At 49.2% G+C, this 16,629-nt stretch overlaps 1 protein-coding gene across 2 annotated transcripts in view; it reads left to right on the forward strand.

Annotated features, from left to right (window-relative positions):
- Positions 1-29: 29 nt before the first annotated feature.
- Positions 30-16,629, forward strand: part of LOC308069271 (hexokinase-1) — a 46,859-nt gene continuing 30,259 nt past the window's right edge. The window contains exons 1-2 of one of the 2 annotated variants that reach the window (XM_080401305.1): positions 30-50; positions 14,617-14,779. In XM_080401305.1, coding sequence (XP_080257431.1) covers positions 14,638-14,779 — 142 coding nt within the window. In that variant the 5' untranslated portion in view covers positions 30-50; positions 14,617-14,637. Of the gene's footprint in view, positions 51-7,710; positions 7,863-14,616; positions 14,780-16,629 lie in introns of those variants that run through there. The other variant, XM_080401306.1, reaches the window with a different exon arrangement.

Raw genomic sequence — 16,629 nt, forward strand, 5'->3', positions numbered from 1 at the left:
AGCCGGACACCCTGGACATGCCTGGCTACTGCTGCTTCCCGTTGTGCAAAGTAAGTGCCTGCTTTTGCACCCCTTCTGGGCGAAAGGGTGGGGGTCATTAACTTAGTCCTGGGGGGAGCTCTGTGTTGTGGGGCTATTAACCTGGCCTGGGAGGAGAGTCTCTATCACGGTCTTGCTGGAAAAGGAGCACAAAACTAAAGCCTCCGCAATTATTGCGTGCACCCCTGCGTGTTTGGGACTTGTGGTGCAAACTGATTTCCAGTAGCATCAAATGCTGGATCAAGGAGAAAGGTGTATGCTTAGTGGAAACTGGCCTCTCAGCCTGGGTTGGGACATACTGCCTTGTTTTGTATTAGCAGATAGCCAAAAGAGAGGGGCAGGTCCTGTTCTCTATGCTGGAAGTGCAAGCTCTTCATTAGTTTTACTGCTCACATAGCAAAGATGCGCTGTAGTTAAAAGGCACCGATCTGGACCCTGCCATTCCAGCCTTGGGACAGTGCATATCAGTGCACAGAAGCCAGCTGTTTGCTGGGGGTTAACGACTTTTGGCAAGGGTGAAGGATTGGCTTTGTTTTTGTAAGTCTTCCCACACAGTGGGTGTGCTAGAGCTAAACTTTGACAAATGAGCTCTGTGATCTGTGGGGAACTGCAAGCAGATTTTGGAAAGCTGTCTCTATATAGTACAATAAATTAAGTTATATTTTCCTTCATTTGAGTAATTTTAACTGCCTCATCACTTCAGTGAATTGCTGGTTATGCAGATATCCTTTAACTGGTACTGAACTGCCTCTTCTTAAGATACAAGATTTGAATCAAACAACTGCTAATACTTTAAACTTATTTCTTTGACTTCTGAAATTGCAAACCAGTTTCCACTCTGTATTTTGCCTTTTTTTCAGTGACATTTCTTTTAACAGTTTTTACTAATGTTGGAGATTTAGTAGAGCATCAGAAATCTGCATTTGTGCTCATTTCAGTTTGCTGGAGTCAAGAGATGTTTCATGAAATGAAACAAATGCTTCACCTCCTGGTTAGGAAAGGCAACTCATTGACATTAGGTTCATCACCATAACACCACCAACCTTCTATTGGCTTGTAAACCGAGTTTGTTGATATGCTTCTGTGTACATATAAACGCGTGTGTGTGTGTGTGTATGGTCTGCTTTGTACGTATGTGATCTGCAATAATGACTTACTACCAATGCACTAGAAAAAGTGGTTGCTTGATGCAGAAGTTCTCACCTCAGTGGAAAAAATGTTAAACTAGTGCAGGGCCACAAGCTGAGTCAGAAAACAGGGGTGGTTGTTGCTTTCCTTTGCACAGATGTAAAATGAGTTGTAAGTCCGGCACTGGGGAGAGAGAAGTTACAGTGGAGAATACCCAGGGCAGGAGGAGAAAGAAAAGAGAGATGAGTTTGGATGGATTGTACTTGTATTTAATTTTTAGTGTGTAAGGGAAGAGCAAAGCAAGTGGACTTGCATGCAAAGTGCCCAAGGATGTGAGCAGGCTGGATCTATGTTGGAAAACAACAATGGGTTGGGAAACCTCTTGACTTAATTCATTGTAGCTCAGCTTAATAGAAGGCTCAGCATCTTGCGTGGACAGGAGTGCCTTGAATCCTGTGTTGGCTGCTTACTGTTAACATGACATTTGTGTTTTAACCACACACTTCCTTGGCCAGGATTGATGGGTAACTGCAGCATGGCTGTCGGCAGTGTGGGTGGTGTGTGCACTCCCTAGAGGTGTCACTGAGCCAGATGCGTTGTCATGGCTGGGGACTCTTCTCTGGTGCGGGGAGATGCCTCTACTCAACCGCAGAGCATTTTAGCACAGCAGTGACTTCACTTTCTCTGCCAGGGAACGAAAGCTTTTAGGGAAACGGTTCTCTGGTTTATCCATCAGCCCCACAGCAAAAGGGGCTCTCCCTTCCACTTAGTCCCTGCGCTGCTTCTGGGGATACCTGCAGCACAAGGGAGACCATGCTGTGAGAAAGGTGCCCCTTTGCCATAGCTGCTGCTGTTGGAGCTATTGAGTACACTGCTATGGGAAAGGTATCTGTCATAGGAGAGTATTTAGGGTTTCAAGTTGCTTTTAAACATTATAAAATACCAGAGAATAGGTTTCTCTCTGTACCATAGGGAAACACCTCTCCTTATCCCACTTCACCTCCCAGCAGGGGAGGTTTGGACACAGTGTTGTTTATCCTCCCCATAAGTCATGATCCTTCAGCTGTGCTGCCTTCAGTGCCCTGTCATGTGCACTGGGGGGGGGGGGTTTCTCTCTTGAAAAAAATGCACAAGAAACCACTAAAGAATGTAGAATTTTTAGCAACTTCCTCAGCTGCATAGAGCAGCTCTGCTGTGCAATGGAGGAGCTAGAGGTTAAGTTTTGTGGTGGTGTGACTCCAGGGAGCTGTTTCCTCTTTTCCCCACCTATGTGACAATTTGGGTAGTGAAGTCCTTTGCAGTGTAGTTTGTGCAGCCCATAGGTTTTGGAAGTATCAATTAAAGATGGAATAATTGAGATGGTCCCAGATTTAATGAAGCTTGCCATCACTGAGAGGTTTAAAAAGAAATTGTCAGCCAAGCCTCCCAGATAGTGGGGCTTTATTGTAAGCCATGAGTTTTGGGCTTGCATTTATCTGATTTCTGGTTTGCATCTCTTGGTTTTGTGGGGGTTGTGTCTTCTGCATCCCTCTGATGCTGAAGAATGACAACTACTTTAAAAGAAATAAAAGCAAACACAGCTGCCAGATGCTCAGATGTAGGGGGTTAAGACACAGAACATCTCCGTCTGCCCCAGGAGTCTCTGTTCCCATGTGAACCAGTAGACAGCGCTTCTCCTTTGCTGGATTTGCTTCCTTCTCCACTCATCATGGCTGCAGCCTAGACACGGCTGTTTGCGTTCCTTAGCTGTATAGTACACAGCTTACAGAAATACCGCCTTGTCTTTGGAGGTCACTGGGATTTAAGTCTTGAAAGCCATAGCCCTCCGTAGTGTCATTTGGCCCTCAAATGCTCAGGTCAGTGAATGGAGATCCTTCCAAAGGGATTTTATTAAAAATTAGTTTGCCATCTCCTTGGAGCAACTCTAACAAAACCGGGCAGACTCCCTTGTGCCTAAAACATGGCTGGGTATTGCATGTGTGTATAAGTATGTGGGATGTTTTCTTGTGTTATCCCCAACATGGCATGGACTCTGTGCTCCGTACCCTCCCTGGGGGACCTGATGAGGACAGCATTGGGGCTGGGCACAGACCTGTGGGTGCTGTGCCCCTGCCAGCTGCTGCGGCATGCGGTGGCACTGCCTGACAGTCTGGATATACTGCCAGGCACAGAAAATGCTGTTAGCTTTCTAATTTAATTACCTGAATTTAATTATGAGTTATAATTTTGATAATACATAAAAATAGATTTATTTGTGTATGACGTGTAAAATATAAAGCTGTTATAAATTAAAAAGAGAAAACAGCTGTCAGCCAGTTGTAGCACTGGCAATCCTTGGCTTTTGTTGCCAGAAGGCTGGGAAGGGAGATCCTGCTCTCCTGGGGCTGGAGGTGGGCATCCTCTCTCTGACCACAGCTGCTGGAGCCAGCGCCTGGCATCTCACGCAGCCCCTGGCTTTCAGCCCTGCCAGTGTTTGGGTGCAGGCACAACCTGTGGCGCTGAGCTCGGTGAGGCACACCGAGCCTGTCCCGGCCCTTTGGTTATCCAGTGCCTGGCTCCATGTTTCATGTTTTGGAAACATACTGCTGGTGTGCTCTACCAGGAGCATAAAACCCACTTTATAAGTGCGTGCTGCTCTGTCCGCGTGTTGCGTGGCCTTCCCTGTGTGTGGAATGAGCTTCCCTCAAGGCATTCCAAGCTGATCTTCTTCCTTAATAGGGGAAACATAGCCAGCCGTGATGATTGATCTGATGTGGTAGTGCCTGCTTGCTGTGACTCCTAGCAAGGTGAAATTGCGTAACACATTTAACCTTGTTCAGCTGAATTGCTCATTAAATCAATATCTGTGCTGCTTTTAGATTTTCTTAGTAGCTTCTGAACCAAGTTCAGCACAAATGAATGATCATTTCTTCTGTGCAAACATGCTTTCTACCCCTGGAACCGGAGCTTCACAGACTATTAAAAAATTCCCTTGTTGCTCAGAGGTGCTGTCACAAGGTGGGAACTTACTGTTTCTTAGAGATGGTGCTTTTTTTCACTTTGCTTTAAGTATTGTGAAAGGAAAATGCAGTGTGGGGAAAAGTGGATCGATCATTTTTCAGATGCTTAAAAAAAGAACAACAAACACAACTACAACTTCATTGTTCCCTTATGAAAGCAGAAAGCATCTAGCAACTGTGTACATCAGAACTACGTGGTGGACATGATTAAAACCCAAATCCCCTCATTGTATAGGAGTCAAATCTGAATGCAGATAGCTATTAGAGCAGTAAACATTTAATGAAGGAATAGGCAAAGCAGAAAAAACCCTGCCCTGCGCCCAGAAGACCTGATGCACTGAATTACTTCACTCAGTTGAAACACTTGAGTGCAGTTAAACCTGGCAATGAGATTAGAGCACAGTCAAAATAGCTGCAAGTCGTCAGGTGTCACGTTCAGCCTCCAGTAATTTGTCTTAGAGGACGGTGGTTTTCAAAATAGCCTGCTGGATGCCTGGCAGTGTACATTAGGTGCTGCTAATTAATTGGCTGCTGAATTGATCTCTTCCAGTAAAGCAGAAGGGAAAACCCAGGAGCAGCTAGTAAGGAGGTATGAGGGATGTGCTGGGCAGCCGGTGCACAGCTCCTCCCAGGCCCCCCAGAAATATGCAAAGATGGCTTGCGAATGGTTTGGGTGTCCATAGGGATATTTCACTGCCCTTCTAGCTCTCTGATAGGAGGAAAGCTCATGCCAACCCAGTGACGGTTACAGCATCAAAGCTCGTCATGGACTTTTACTCATCCTTGCAAGGAGCAGTTTGAAAATACTAAATGTTTAAACACTGCAGCTGTTTTGCCTTGGATAGACTGTGACTTTTTTTCTAATGGCTTTTAGGTTGTAGAGTTCATTTTTCCTGCATGCCTAGTCAGCAACTGGGGACAAACCAAATTATTTGCAATACTTTTTTTAACCATACTGTAATTGCTTTTGACTTTATCACATGAACCACCTCCTGTGTAAGAGTATACTTTATTCTTTAACGTATTTGGGGGTTTGTAATATGTGTGTGTGTTATTTTCATTGCACAGAACCAAGAGAGCTTCACAGTACTGATGCTTTGAACTTGCTTCTTGGTTTTTTAGCTTAAAGGAAACCTGAGGCAGTTGTTTCTGGTGGTTTTGAAATACACTGTAATACAAATGGTCAGTGGAACCACAACCTTAATGATCTGTGACATTTTGAATTCACTTCTAAGTCACAGTTTTGGCAGATGAAGAAAACTTCTCCTCCTCTTGCACTTTCTTAAGGCAGGTGTCATGTTAAAGAGAAGGCCGTACTTATCCATGACCACTTTGAATATTGTGGACTTCCCAAACTCTTAGTTGGCTGATTTGAATTCCTTGAGAGCCAGAGGGGATGGTTTGAATTGCTTTCATTTGGTCAAAGATTAGTTGAAAACAAATTGAGCTTGTGTCCAAGTGTTTTAACTGAGCAGTTAAGCATTCCTGCAGCGAGGTAACTGATGAGAGTGTTATGGTTTTAGGTGGTGTTTAGGTGTCTGAGCTGGAGAGGATAGAGAGTAGGGCTTGTAAACCTCGTGCAGAGACAGCTCCACCAATATAGAACCTGTGGCAACTGAGCAGTGCCAGGCGGTGTTCATAAAGCAACAAAAGGCAAATGTAAACACACATGCGCTGAAAGTGACTTTTTGCTTCTGAATTTTGATCTGAGCTGCTGTAGGGCAGCTTTTCGGTGAGGACATCTCTGGCAGCCAGGATGCCATTGGCCGTGCTGGAGGAGCAGGAACAGGGATGTTTTTTGTCATGGGATGAAAGATCTGCTGTCTCCTGGGAGCGGGGGCTTATGGCATGGAGGGATCTTGGTGACCTGGTGCAGCTTGGGAGCGTCAGGGTTTGTGCTTGTTAATGGGAAGGCATTTGGTGACTTATTTCTGGTAGGAGAACAGTGAATGTCAGTGCAGGGGTTTTGGCCTTTTCTTACCTGACTTCAGCTACTGTGTTTGATAGAGGCGAGTTCAGGCTGGAGCAAGTGTGGAAAAAGGCTTCTAAACCAGCCTGGGCTTTTCAGGGAAAGGAGACGAAAGAAGAGCTCGGTCTGTCTTAGCTAGTGAAGCAAAGCGGAGGACATACAGGGCTACTTGCCTCTGTATTTATAGAAAGCAAACGCCTGAGAGCAAGGAGAGCAATTTCAGCTGAAAGACAGGTTTAGCAGATGACAGAGAGATTGAAAACAGGCGCGAGCTTGGTCTGGGAATTACAGTATCTAACTGACAGAAGAGGAGAGGAGTGTGGCTGAACAGTGAATTACATCTGAGTGAGAACTTGGTCAGCCTGGGTGACGTTGCCGGCGCAAGCTCCAACGGCGCCTGGTCCCAGGGCGATGCTGCTGTGCCTGCGGCCAGGTAGCCTGGCCGTGCTGGGGTGCACTGGCATGGCTGCTTATTAGCTTGCCAAACAAACAAGAAGGGGTAACACATGCAGATCGGCGAAATGCTTGATGAAAATCTGTCTGAGAATGAGCTTAAAGCTGGCGTGGTGAGGTGGAGAAGGAAATGCTGCCCACCCTGCCTGCAGCAACTAAGGCAGTCTAAGGGAGGATGTGTCTGCCAAAGTAGCTCTTGGTTTTGCCCAGTGCAACCATTTAATTAAAGCAGCACTGAAAAGGAAGCCGGAAACTCAAGAAACAGGTTTTTAATCACTTGGACTTTGGTAGACAATATCTGTGCTAATCACGCTTCCAGCATCACTGCCATTTGCGTGGGTGTGTGTTCCTGTCCCCATGGATGGACGGGAGGCAGGCAAAAGCCCCATGAGCTGCTGACATGTGTCGCCTTGGCATCAGCATGTGGCCTTCAGCTTTCGGAGGGGCATTGCATTGCTTCGCTTGGGTGCACGCGGGGCCTGCGGAGCCTTCGCAGCGGTGAATGCCTCCTGGGGGTGCTGGGGACTGCGCTCCAACGGTGCAAAAATGTGGGCAAGCGCACAGGGGGAGGAGAGGTCCCGTCTGTCTGTCAGTGTATTTGATGTGGGGATTTTGCTGATGGAATGTGAGTGCGGGGTTCCCAAAAGTAAAACTGTCAAAGCGATTACGGTATTTGGGGCCCACCTGCAAGTGTCCCAGCAGCTCAGCCTGCAGCCCAGGGGGTCCAGGCTGGGTCCCGCTCGCTTTGGAGGAGGCATCGCAGCCGGGCAGGGGAGGCTTGGTGGTAGTGGAGGGTCCCGCAGTTTTGCTATTTTCTCAAAGATTTCTGAGTGCAGACGCTCTTCTGCAAACATCTTTAGTTTAGGATTTTTGGGGGTTTCTTGCCGTTTGCTTTTCCCATACCGCAGCAGAGTTCAAGGAACAGTGAGAAACCTTCAGCGCTCTGCCCCCAAGGCTGCCCTAAAAGACTCTTCGGGGGCCGGCCCTGCTGCTGGTGCTGCTGCTGCCGCCCGCTGTGCCGAGCAGGGATCCCGCGGAGCCGGCACGTCCCCGCCCGGCGGTGGGAGCGGGGCGGTGGGAGCGGGGCGGCGGGCGGGGCCGGCCCGCAGAGGAGGAGGAGGAGGAGGAGGAAGGGGAGGCGCTGCGGCGGCGCGGCCATCCCCGGGCGCCGCATCGCTGCGTGCGCGGAGCCGCCCGCTGCAGCCGGCAGGATGATCGCCGCCCAGCTCCTGGCCTACTACTTCACGGAGCTGAAGGAGGATCAGGTCAAAAAGGTAGATCGAAATCCCTCGCCCCCACGCCAGATGGCTTTTTATTCCCTCCCCCCGTTGGTTTTGTCGTTTTGTCCCCATAGCCACCCTGCTGTGGGGGAAAGGGGAATAAGCCCGGTTTTACGCCCAGCCGGGCGCCTCCCCCCCCCCCCCCCCCCATCCCCCAGGCATCCCCGGTGGAGAGTGGAGTGGGGTCGCGGGTGATGCACGCCGCCCGTGGAAACCGGCCTTGACAAAGCCAGGCAGGAGCTGGGGGGCTTCGGCGATGGCGGGGGTGGCGGTGATGGTTTTTCAGGCATCCAGTAGGCACCAGCATACCTGGAGAGGGGGGACCTGCCCTTCTTCCCCAGGGTGCCTGTGGGCATCTGTCACGCCAGCACCGGGGTGACGAAGGCGAAGAGCAGGTGGTTTTTGAATTATGTGTCACTGGAGGTTCTGAATTTACAGGAAGTGGTTGTCAGTTGTGCTTAAAAAGAAGTAGTATTTTTATGGGCTTCCCTTCCTTTGGCACCAGGCGACTGCTGCTATATGCATGGTGCAGCCCTGCGATTTTGCACTGCCACAAGGGAACGGGTGCAGAGCGCAGGGTAAATACAAACATGGCAGTTAGGTTCCGGCTGAGCATATTGCAGAGCTGTAGGGAGCGGAGGGCCTGGGGCTAGGGATGTGGGGCCACACATTGGGAAAATAATTGCAAATATCTCTGAGTCCTGTCACAGAGCCAGGCTGACGTCAGGAAGCACAGGCTTCCCCTCTGCCACCTCCTCCGGTGGTGCTGCGTGACCCACCTAGGTGCATGGCTGGGTGCCTGCTGAAGGCATCCCTAAAATATTTTGGGAAAGCCTCAGTGACAGTGTTAGCAGGGCTGATTTGTATTGATCTCGGGGCTTGTCCTGATGGGAGGAGAGCACCTCTTCCCTTTGGGTTTCTGGCTGTGCCTGGGGAGACCTCAGCTCCTCTGCCTGGGTGACACAACCCGCCCCACTCAAGACTTGCTCACCTGTGCCCACTCCTTTGTTGGATAAAACCTGAGACGGCACCCCGCATTTTCCACATCTCCCTCCATGGTTTAGGACTTTTGCTTTGCCACCCAGCTTTTCTGATGAGGAGCTGAAGGCTGCACGCAGCCTGCAGCCCTCTGCACCTTTGGCCCCTTGTATGTGGCTCATTCTTTTCCTCAGGCCCCTGATTTTCCTTTCCCAGAGGATTCGTAAGTGCTGCTGCTGGTGCCAGGCGTGCGTGCCTGGGTAAGGCCTTCTCTGCCTCGCTGTGCCTGTTATATTTAGAAACCCAAGATAAGTACAAGGGTGTGCGCTGGCCAAGGAGCAGCAGAAGAGCTGTGGGGGGAAGGCAGGTGTGGTGGAAGCAGGCAGGCATGGGGGGAACTCTGTGGTGTTGCTGGTGGTTATTTATTGCAGGCTGGTTTGGCACCATGAGGTGGCTATTGTCTGACGGCATGGAAAATTGTTTGGCCGGGGAGCCGTAAAGCATTCTTATGGATCAACCTGGTTTTGTCTGAAAAAGAAAAAACCCAAACATTTAATTAATAAAAAAAAAAACCAGGCTACTTTTTTTGGAGGATGTGAGACATCTTTTCCTGTTCATATCCTTTTGGAGCGGATATTGAGCCCCCTCGCTTTTGCCTGCCCCGTGGGGAGGGTTTCTGCAGCAGTGGGAGGCTCAGCCCCGTGGCTGCTGGCAGCCGGTGGGCTCTGCTCCCTGGTTTCCCGTGGGGCAAAGGGATTTTTGCTCCATCTCAGCGTGCTGCTTGCGAGGTTTGTGCTCCATCTCAGCGTGCCGCTTACGGGAATACGTGCCTACATGGCTTTGGTTCAGGTCCCTCCCTCTTCTCCCTGCTTCCGGAAGAGCAGCACTTTCTGCTGGTACGTGCCTGTGGCTGGGGGCTGCCGGCCACGCGTTGCCCCCGCTCGCCACGCTGCCCTGCGGGGCTCCTGGCCACGGCGGCTGCTCCTCTGCCTCGCAGGTCCATGGCAGCAGTTGCCTCGGCATTTGGTGGCACAGGTGGCAGATCACCTTGAAGATGCTGCGGGTGTCAAAGGATTAGAAGTACCAACGTGGTGAATTTGGGAATGGATTTGTTACCCGGTCTCCACTGCACCAAGGCTGAACGTTCTTCTTCCCTTGTGACCCTGTTTCCTTCTGTTTTTTGGGTTCCCACCCCTGCATGGCACTGATGCTCAGTGCTGCCTTTCCAGGTGGGAACCCTGCCTAGGGGCACAGATGGTGCTGGTGGTTTCAGGCCCTCGGGATACCCTGGCTCTAAGAACTAGTGCTTCCGTACTGGTTTTGCTGGATTTTATATACCCTTTAAGTCTGAGAGTAATTTTTTTTGAAATTTGCATTTTCTGGAACATTTTTCAAGATGAGTTGTGGCAAGCAGGGAGGAATGGGCAGGGCGAATGTGTAGTGTCGAAGGTGTGGGTTGTCTATCGCATGCTGGCAGCCCTGTGGCCCTGCAGCCCCTGCAAGGGGCCATTTTCTGATGAGAGCACGTGTATGGGCACTTGCACGTAACCCTGCTGCGCAGGAGCAAGCAGGCAGTGTGTGATGCCCTGTACCATATAAATACACATGTGGTGGTTTTACTCCAAGCGGGATAAATTAACTAGATGTTTTTGAAAACATCTGTTCCCTGAATGTTTGTGATCCTCCAGGGGCAGCAACAGGAGCTCAGCATCCTGGCTGTGACAGAGGACTTAGGACTTTGGTTTGGGTTGTGCAGATTTCTCTAAAAGGCTGGCTCTTATCCTCAGGGATACAGGCATCATGGAGTGTCCCTGGCATCTGTGCCTCTGGCCTGTGTGCAAGAGAGCTTTTGGAAAACTGCCTTGGAGTGCCTTTTGTTTCCAGCAGGTTTGTACCTGCAGTAGCTGGCCCCAGCAAAGGGAGCCTCTTGGTCTTCCTGGTTTCTCTCTGTTAGGGGAGCAGTACCTTTTTGTCATATTACCTGATGAGAGAACAAAAAAATCTTGCAATCCAAGACTGACATTTAAATATCCTTCAACGCTGAAAAGAATGTGATGGAATGGGGTGTAAAAGGCAGCAACTGGCATCAAAAAAGGCCCCATAGCGATGACCTGCCAGTATAAAGGCTTTTTAGGAACCAATCTGATAAATCATAAGTAAGCACAAACAGTTTGAGGATGTCTAAACTACTTGTTTTAACATGCCTTGGCTCCTGGTGAATCTTCCTGATGCTGAAAGGAGCATGGAGTATGATTAGCTCTGCAGAAAAATGTTTACATGGCGAAGGGTTTTTGTGCAAAGGCTGTGTCAGTAAAATAGGTGCTAATGATTTCTGAAATTGTTGTGGGAGTGCTCTCCTCTTGGATACCATTGACTGTTGTCAGTGTCTGGGGAATGAGGCATGCATTTAAGGAATGGCCTTTAGTGCTGCCTGTTTCATTATGCACTTACAATTATTCACAACTTCCCGTGAAGGCTGCCGTGGTGGCTGGATTTTCAGAAACTTTTTTTACCCAAGTACAAAAAGTGTCTTTCTTATGTGACCAGGAATAACTGTGTGCATATGTTCAAAATGATGAAGTCCTATTTTTAAAAGAATTGCTCACAGATTCTGTCTGGCTTTTTATTTTTATTAAGAAAAAAAAAAAAAAGTGATTGAGCTCTCGGAGGGCTCCCATAGTGGCACTGTGGGAAGGTGCCCTTCCTGGGGTGGTGGCTCTGAGATGGCAGCTAAATAAAGGAGTGTTTTCTGCTCCTTGCCCACACAACTGCCTGCCTGAAATTGCTCCTGCTCTCCGCCGTCCCCAGGAAGGGCTGGCATCCATGTCCCACGGGGGCCGCAGCCGCAGGAGCCTCAGTGGCGTTGTGGGTCCAGCCGGCTGCTGCCGGCAGCTCCTGCCTCTGTCCCTAGCAGCCCCTCCACAGCTTGCTTTCGGATAAGTCTGAGATTTGCTTTCTGATCGGCTTTTATTGCAGACAGAGCAGGGAGTTATTAAACCTCTATCCCATAATCCAGCCTCCAGCTACCCACCCCACCCCCCCCATCCCCCAGTTATTTATGGCTATTTGCTGAGGGTTTTCGCTCAGAGGGCTGCCATCCCTCGTCCCCTCGTCCCTTGTACGGCTGCCTGTGCTGCCGGAATGACTAACCCTTTTCCTGCTTGGGAGGAAAAAAAGACCACTTTCCCCACCCCACCCCCCCAGTTTGGGAAACTGTAACGCACGGGAGTGATTTTGTTTCAGACCGAGGTTTAGTCCCCATCTCCCCCGCCTCCCTGCCCCGTGAGTCTCAGCGCTGAAGATGGCCTCGATGCGATGCGACGCAACGCGATGGGATGCGATGGGATGCGATGCGCCCTGCACGCGGGAGGGTCCAGCCCAATTATGTAAGGGCGCTGACAGCGCTCATTGTTTTTTTCACAGGAGGAAAAAAAGCCCTCCCTCCCGTTTTCCCTAGCTGCTGAGGGCAGCATAGGGGCAGCGGGGGGGAGAAAGGGCTTGTCTGGTTGGTCCTGACTGTGCAAACGCCAACCCTGCGTTCACAACGGGGCATTTGGAGGGGGGGAGGGGTCCTTCAGCCCTGTTTCTGGGAGAAGAGAGCAGCGGTGGGGCTTTCTAGAGGGGTATTTTAATTGCATAGTGAAGTCTGACTGTGAATGGTGCGTTAGTGTAGCTTTCACTGTGAGATAGGGGGAACCGGGCCTCTGCGTGGCAGCGCGGGCTGCTGAAAGCTCAGCTTTGATAAAAGGGTGTTTCCCCCTGCCCCTGCCCCCGACCCCAACCTTTAAAAGGGAATAACCTCATGCTCTGGCATCATGGTTTGACACTCTGCTCAAAGAAAGCCCACAACTGTGGCAGGGTTTGCTGTGGAGGAGAGACCTTCCTGCTGAACCTGATGCCAGTTTCTGCATCCATCCCCCCAGCATTTGGGGCTGCAGACAGGGTGAATCTTGTCCAGGTGTTTGTTCCTGGAGTGAAAACACCAGTGGCTGGCTGTGGTTGTCGCTGTGAGGAGGCTGTCAGCCCATCAGAGCGGCACAGAACGGGACCCAGCTGGGGTGTGAGGATGTTGCCTGGGGTCTTGTGTTTGGCCTCTGTTATAGAGAAATATGCCTGCGCTATCACTTCACCAGTTTGTGGAGCAAATGCATGGTATTATTTCATGTTGCACTGGAACTTCCCCTTAGCATCTATTCGATGACTGGTTTGCTCTTCCTCTGCAAGCAGTGGCACCGAACACTTAACAGTTTGTGCAGCCTTTGGCTGTGACCCCCCGTGATTCAGGCTTGCCTGGCCCCCAGCCCTGTGGTTCAGGATCAGGCCAGCTCGCTGCGCCTAGCAGCACTGTCTGTGCCTTCCTCCCTCATCTGTGTAAATGCTTGGTCACGGTGGGAGGGTGTCTGGCTTGGGGAATTACGCTATCTTTGGTGCAGACCTTGACTATGTGGAGCAGAAGTACTTTCTGCAGGAGCAATTAAATGGGCGCTGCGTTTACAGTCAGTTCAGGGTTTAATTACATTTTGATTATCTGCTTTTCCTTTGCAAATGGCATTATTCATCGCTTACTGTCTCAAAGTCCCCAAAACATGGAGCACTTGCATGTATACGTTTCAGGTGGGGTGTTTTATTGTGGCATTGGTACTGTAAGACCTGATGCCAGCTGAGAGACGAGTTGCTCTCAAGGCTTCCAGAGCAGTGAAGGAGACGTAGAGAGTCTTGACACAGAGATGGCCTGGGGTTTAAAATGAAGTGGCTTTTCCAGTTTTGCTGAAGACGGAAAACATGGGCAGGGTTTTGTTTTGATGGTCCTGCTAACCTGCAAGCAAAAGTGATCCCCAAGGTGTGGCTTCGGTCTGAGCTGTTTGCAGAACCAAATTTCCAAGGCACATAATGAAACAAGGCAAGAACAGACTGGCGGCTGAGGTAAAAGGGGTGGGTTTAGCGCTTAGCAAGAACCCCCCAAGGCCAAGCTGTATTCTTGAGACATCAAAGCATCTCTTAATCTTCCTCATGCTGAAGACAGGTATACTATTATGGAAAGCAGTATTATTGGAAAACTGGAACCACCTCCTTTTTCCAGGGAGGTAAGGAAAGTTCCTGTCTTGGGTAGCCACACAGGAGAAGTCAACAACTTTTAATCTGATGTTTTGTCTTGAGGAGGAAGACACTACCTGCCCACAGCCAAGTCCTGCCTCTCCTACCTCTGGCTGTGATATCTTTGGAGTGGGATAGGGAAAATGGTCTGCTACACAGAAGTAATTTCTCAGCCTGGGACGTAGCCCTGAAACTGCTGTGGCAAGTCCTTTGCAATGAAAAGCTTTAAATACAAGGTGCGTCTGTGGACTGCCGTGACACCCACATCACCCCAGCTGGGACAAGGTGCTAAAAGCGGGATTTTTAGCTTCAGCTGTTCAGCTCATGGACAGTCAGGAGAGCTGAGAAGTGGGGTGAGGGCTGGAGATAGTGGGGGTGAGGCTGTGGGTGAACGGTGGAAAAGAGGAGATGGAGTGATGTGGGACTGGGTCTTGCCTTTGAAAAGCAGTAGGATGGGGTGGGCTTCAGCTCATGTTGTTCCCTAGCGCTTGCACATTTCCTTGATTTTGAGTCAAAAGACAAAGCACGGTGCGTGGCTGTGTTGTCAGCTTGGCCAGAATCCCAGGGCCAAGCTGGGGCTATACGCTGTTCTTGCAATCAAAGAGAGGTATAGCCCCACCTCGGCACCTCAGGGTGGGTCTTTCACTCTGTGGTGGTGTTTGTCTTTTTTCCCCAGATTGATAAATACCTTTACGCCATGCGGCTCTCTGACGAAACGCTGATAGACGTTATGGCTCGCTTCAGGAGAGAGATGAAAAATGGCCTCTCCAGAGATTTTAATCCAACGGCTGCAGTGAAGATGCTTCCTACGTTTGTGAGGTCCATTCCTGATGGTTCAGGTAAGGAGTTGAGCATTTGTTTTCCATATTAAACACAGTGTGCTTCATGGGAAACATGCTAGAAATACACCAATATGCTACCAAGAACAAAAGCAATTTGCTGTCTGGCAAGTTCAGACAACGTTTTGAAGACAGCTTCCCCTCCGTGCAGGTCTGTTCCCACAGATGCTGGAGGTTTTTGTGATTCCTGCATCAAACCCATTTTTATGCCAATAGAAGAGCCCTTCTTAGCAATCAATCCACTAATAGCCAGTACATTTGCACTGATTTTTGTCTGCCAACAATCAATACTTCACATAGGAAGATTTTTGATATATGCAATTCGCACTCATGTGATCTAGGGTCTTAACAAAGACAGTGGCTTTTAGTCATTTGCTATTTGACTCAACGTCTCGTCTTGTTTTTTCCCCAGTGGAAGTGTGAACCCTTATATGCTGAATTTGAGTTTCCTGGCATTCATTTTACTTTCTGTAGCTACCTCTTGGAGACTGTCTTAGGGGAAAACTTGCAGAACTCAAGGAGGCTGCAGTGTGCGGCTCCAAAGCTGCTGCTCTGGTGTACTGAGCTTCTTCCATCCAGATACAGGACCTGGGTTTTCTGTGCTCACTGTACCTAATGAAAGTGGCACAAATTGCTATCAGAAACCAAAAATGTTGTGTTGGTATTTGAGACCAAGATTGCCCCTATTACTTATTTCAGTGTTTACAAAAAAAAATGAATACTATACATAGAGTCTATAAATCTATTTGTAAACAGTATATAGTAGTGTTTATTATTTAGCGGTAACACTGGATTTCCTTCTCATGTAGCATGAGTTGGTTAACTGTAGTTTGGTGACTACCACAAATTATGTCCCTGTGTGCAGAAATTGCACAGCTGCAAGAACTGTATAACACGGTTACCTGTTTTGAGGCTTTTTTTAAAGTTTAAATCAAGAATTTATTGGATGAAAGAACACGAAGCCTGGTGCTTTGTGTTACTTGACACTGTCTGACAGGTGGAAATCTTTGATAGTTCTGCTTCGCTGTTGCTTTCTGCCACCTTAAGCTTTTTAGTTGAAACGTGATTCTCTCTCTAAAAAAATCCCAAAGGATTCAACAAACTTGAACCCTGCATTTCCCTTAATTTAGCGCTGCTGGCTATTAGGCTGAAATGCTGCGTTGAAATTCGCAGCCTGTTGAGAAAGCCAGAAGCTGCCACACAGAGCTGGGTGACAGACAGGGGTTGCTCTAAGGATTTGCAGCTGAGGTGACCTGAAGGCTTTTGCGTGGAATCCCAGCATGTTTACCAACTCTGAAATCCCTGCTTTTTCCTTCGTGTGCGCTTGAGTTCAGTTGAATACAGGCATGTCCCCAGTGCCCTGCTCCGTCAGGCACTGCGCGTTAGTGAATCTAAGCTGCTTGCGGTGAGTCAGATAGTTTTGCAAATTGTTCCATGGCACAAACCGGGGAGAACTTGAGATGCTATATGGGACAGAGAAAAGGGGATCTGTGCCTGGCCAGGAGAGGTGCAGGAGATAGCTGAGTGCTGCTGAGACCAAGCACGAGCCAGAGCAGTGGGTAGCCCTGGCTGAGCCTAAGTGTATCTGTATGTCAAGGCATTCATTCATTGCAGATCATGTATTACACACCTACTTAAAAAAGCAACCTCATGTGTTGTGTACAGGGTGCTCAGTTCTTGATCCTATGTCCGTTTGGCTCCTGCCAGCCTCTCTGGGACAGGCATGCTGTGGGCAGTGTCTTTGCAGCATGGATTAGAGCAAGGCAGTGCTTTGCTCCAGACAATTTCTGTATAACGTGATAGAAACCTGTATATGCAGGTTGCAAGCGTGTCTTCGGATAGCTGTTAGA

The sequence above is a fragment of the Falco punctatus genome, assembly GCF_963210335.1.
Source record: "Falco punctatus genome assembly, chromosome: 9".
Taxonomy (NCBI): domain Eukaryota; kingdom Metazoa; phylum Chordata; class Aves; order Falconiformes; family Falconidae; genus Falco; species Falco punctatus.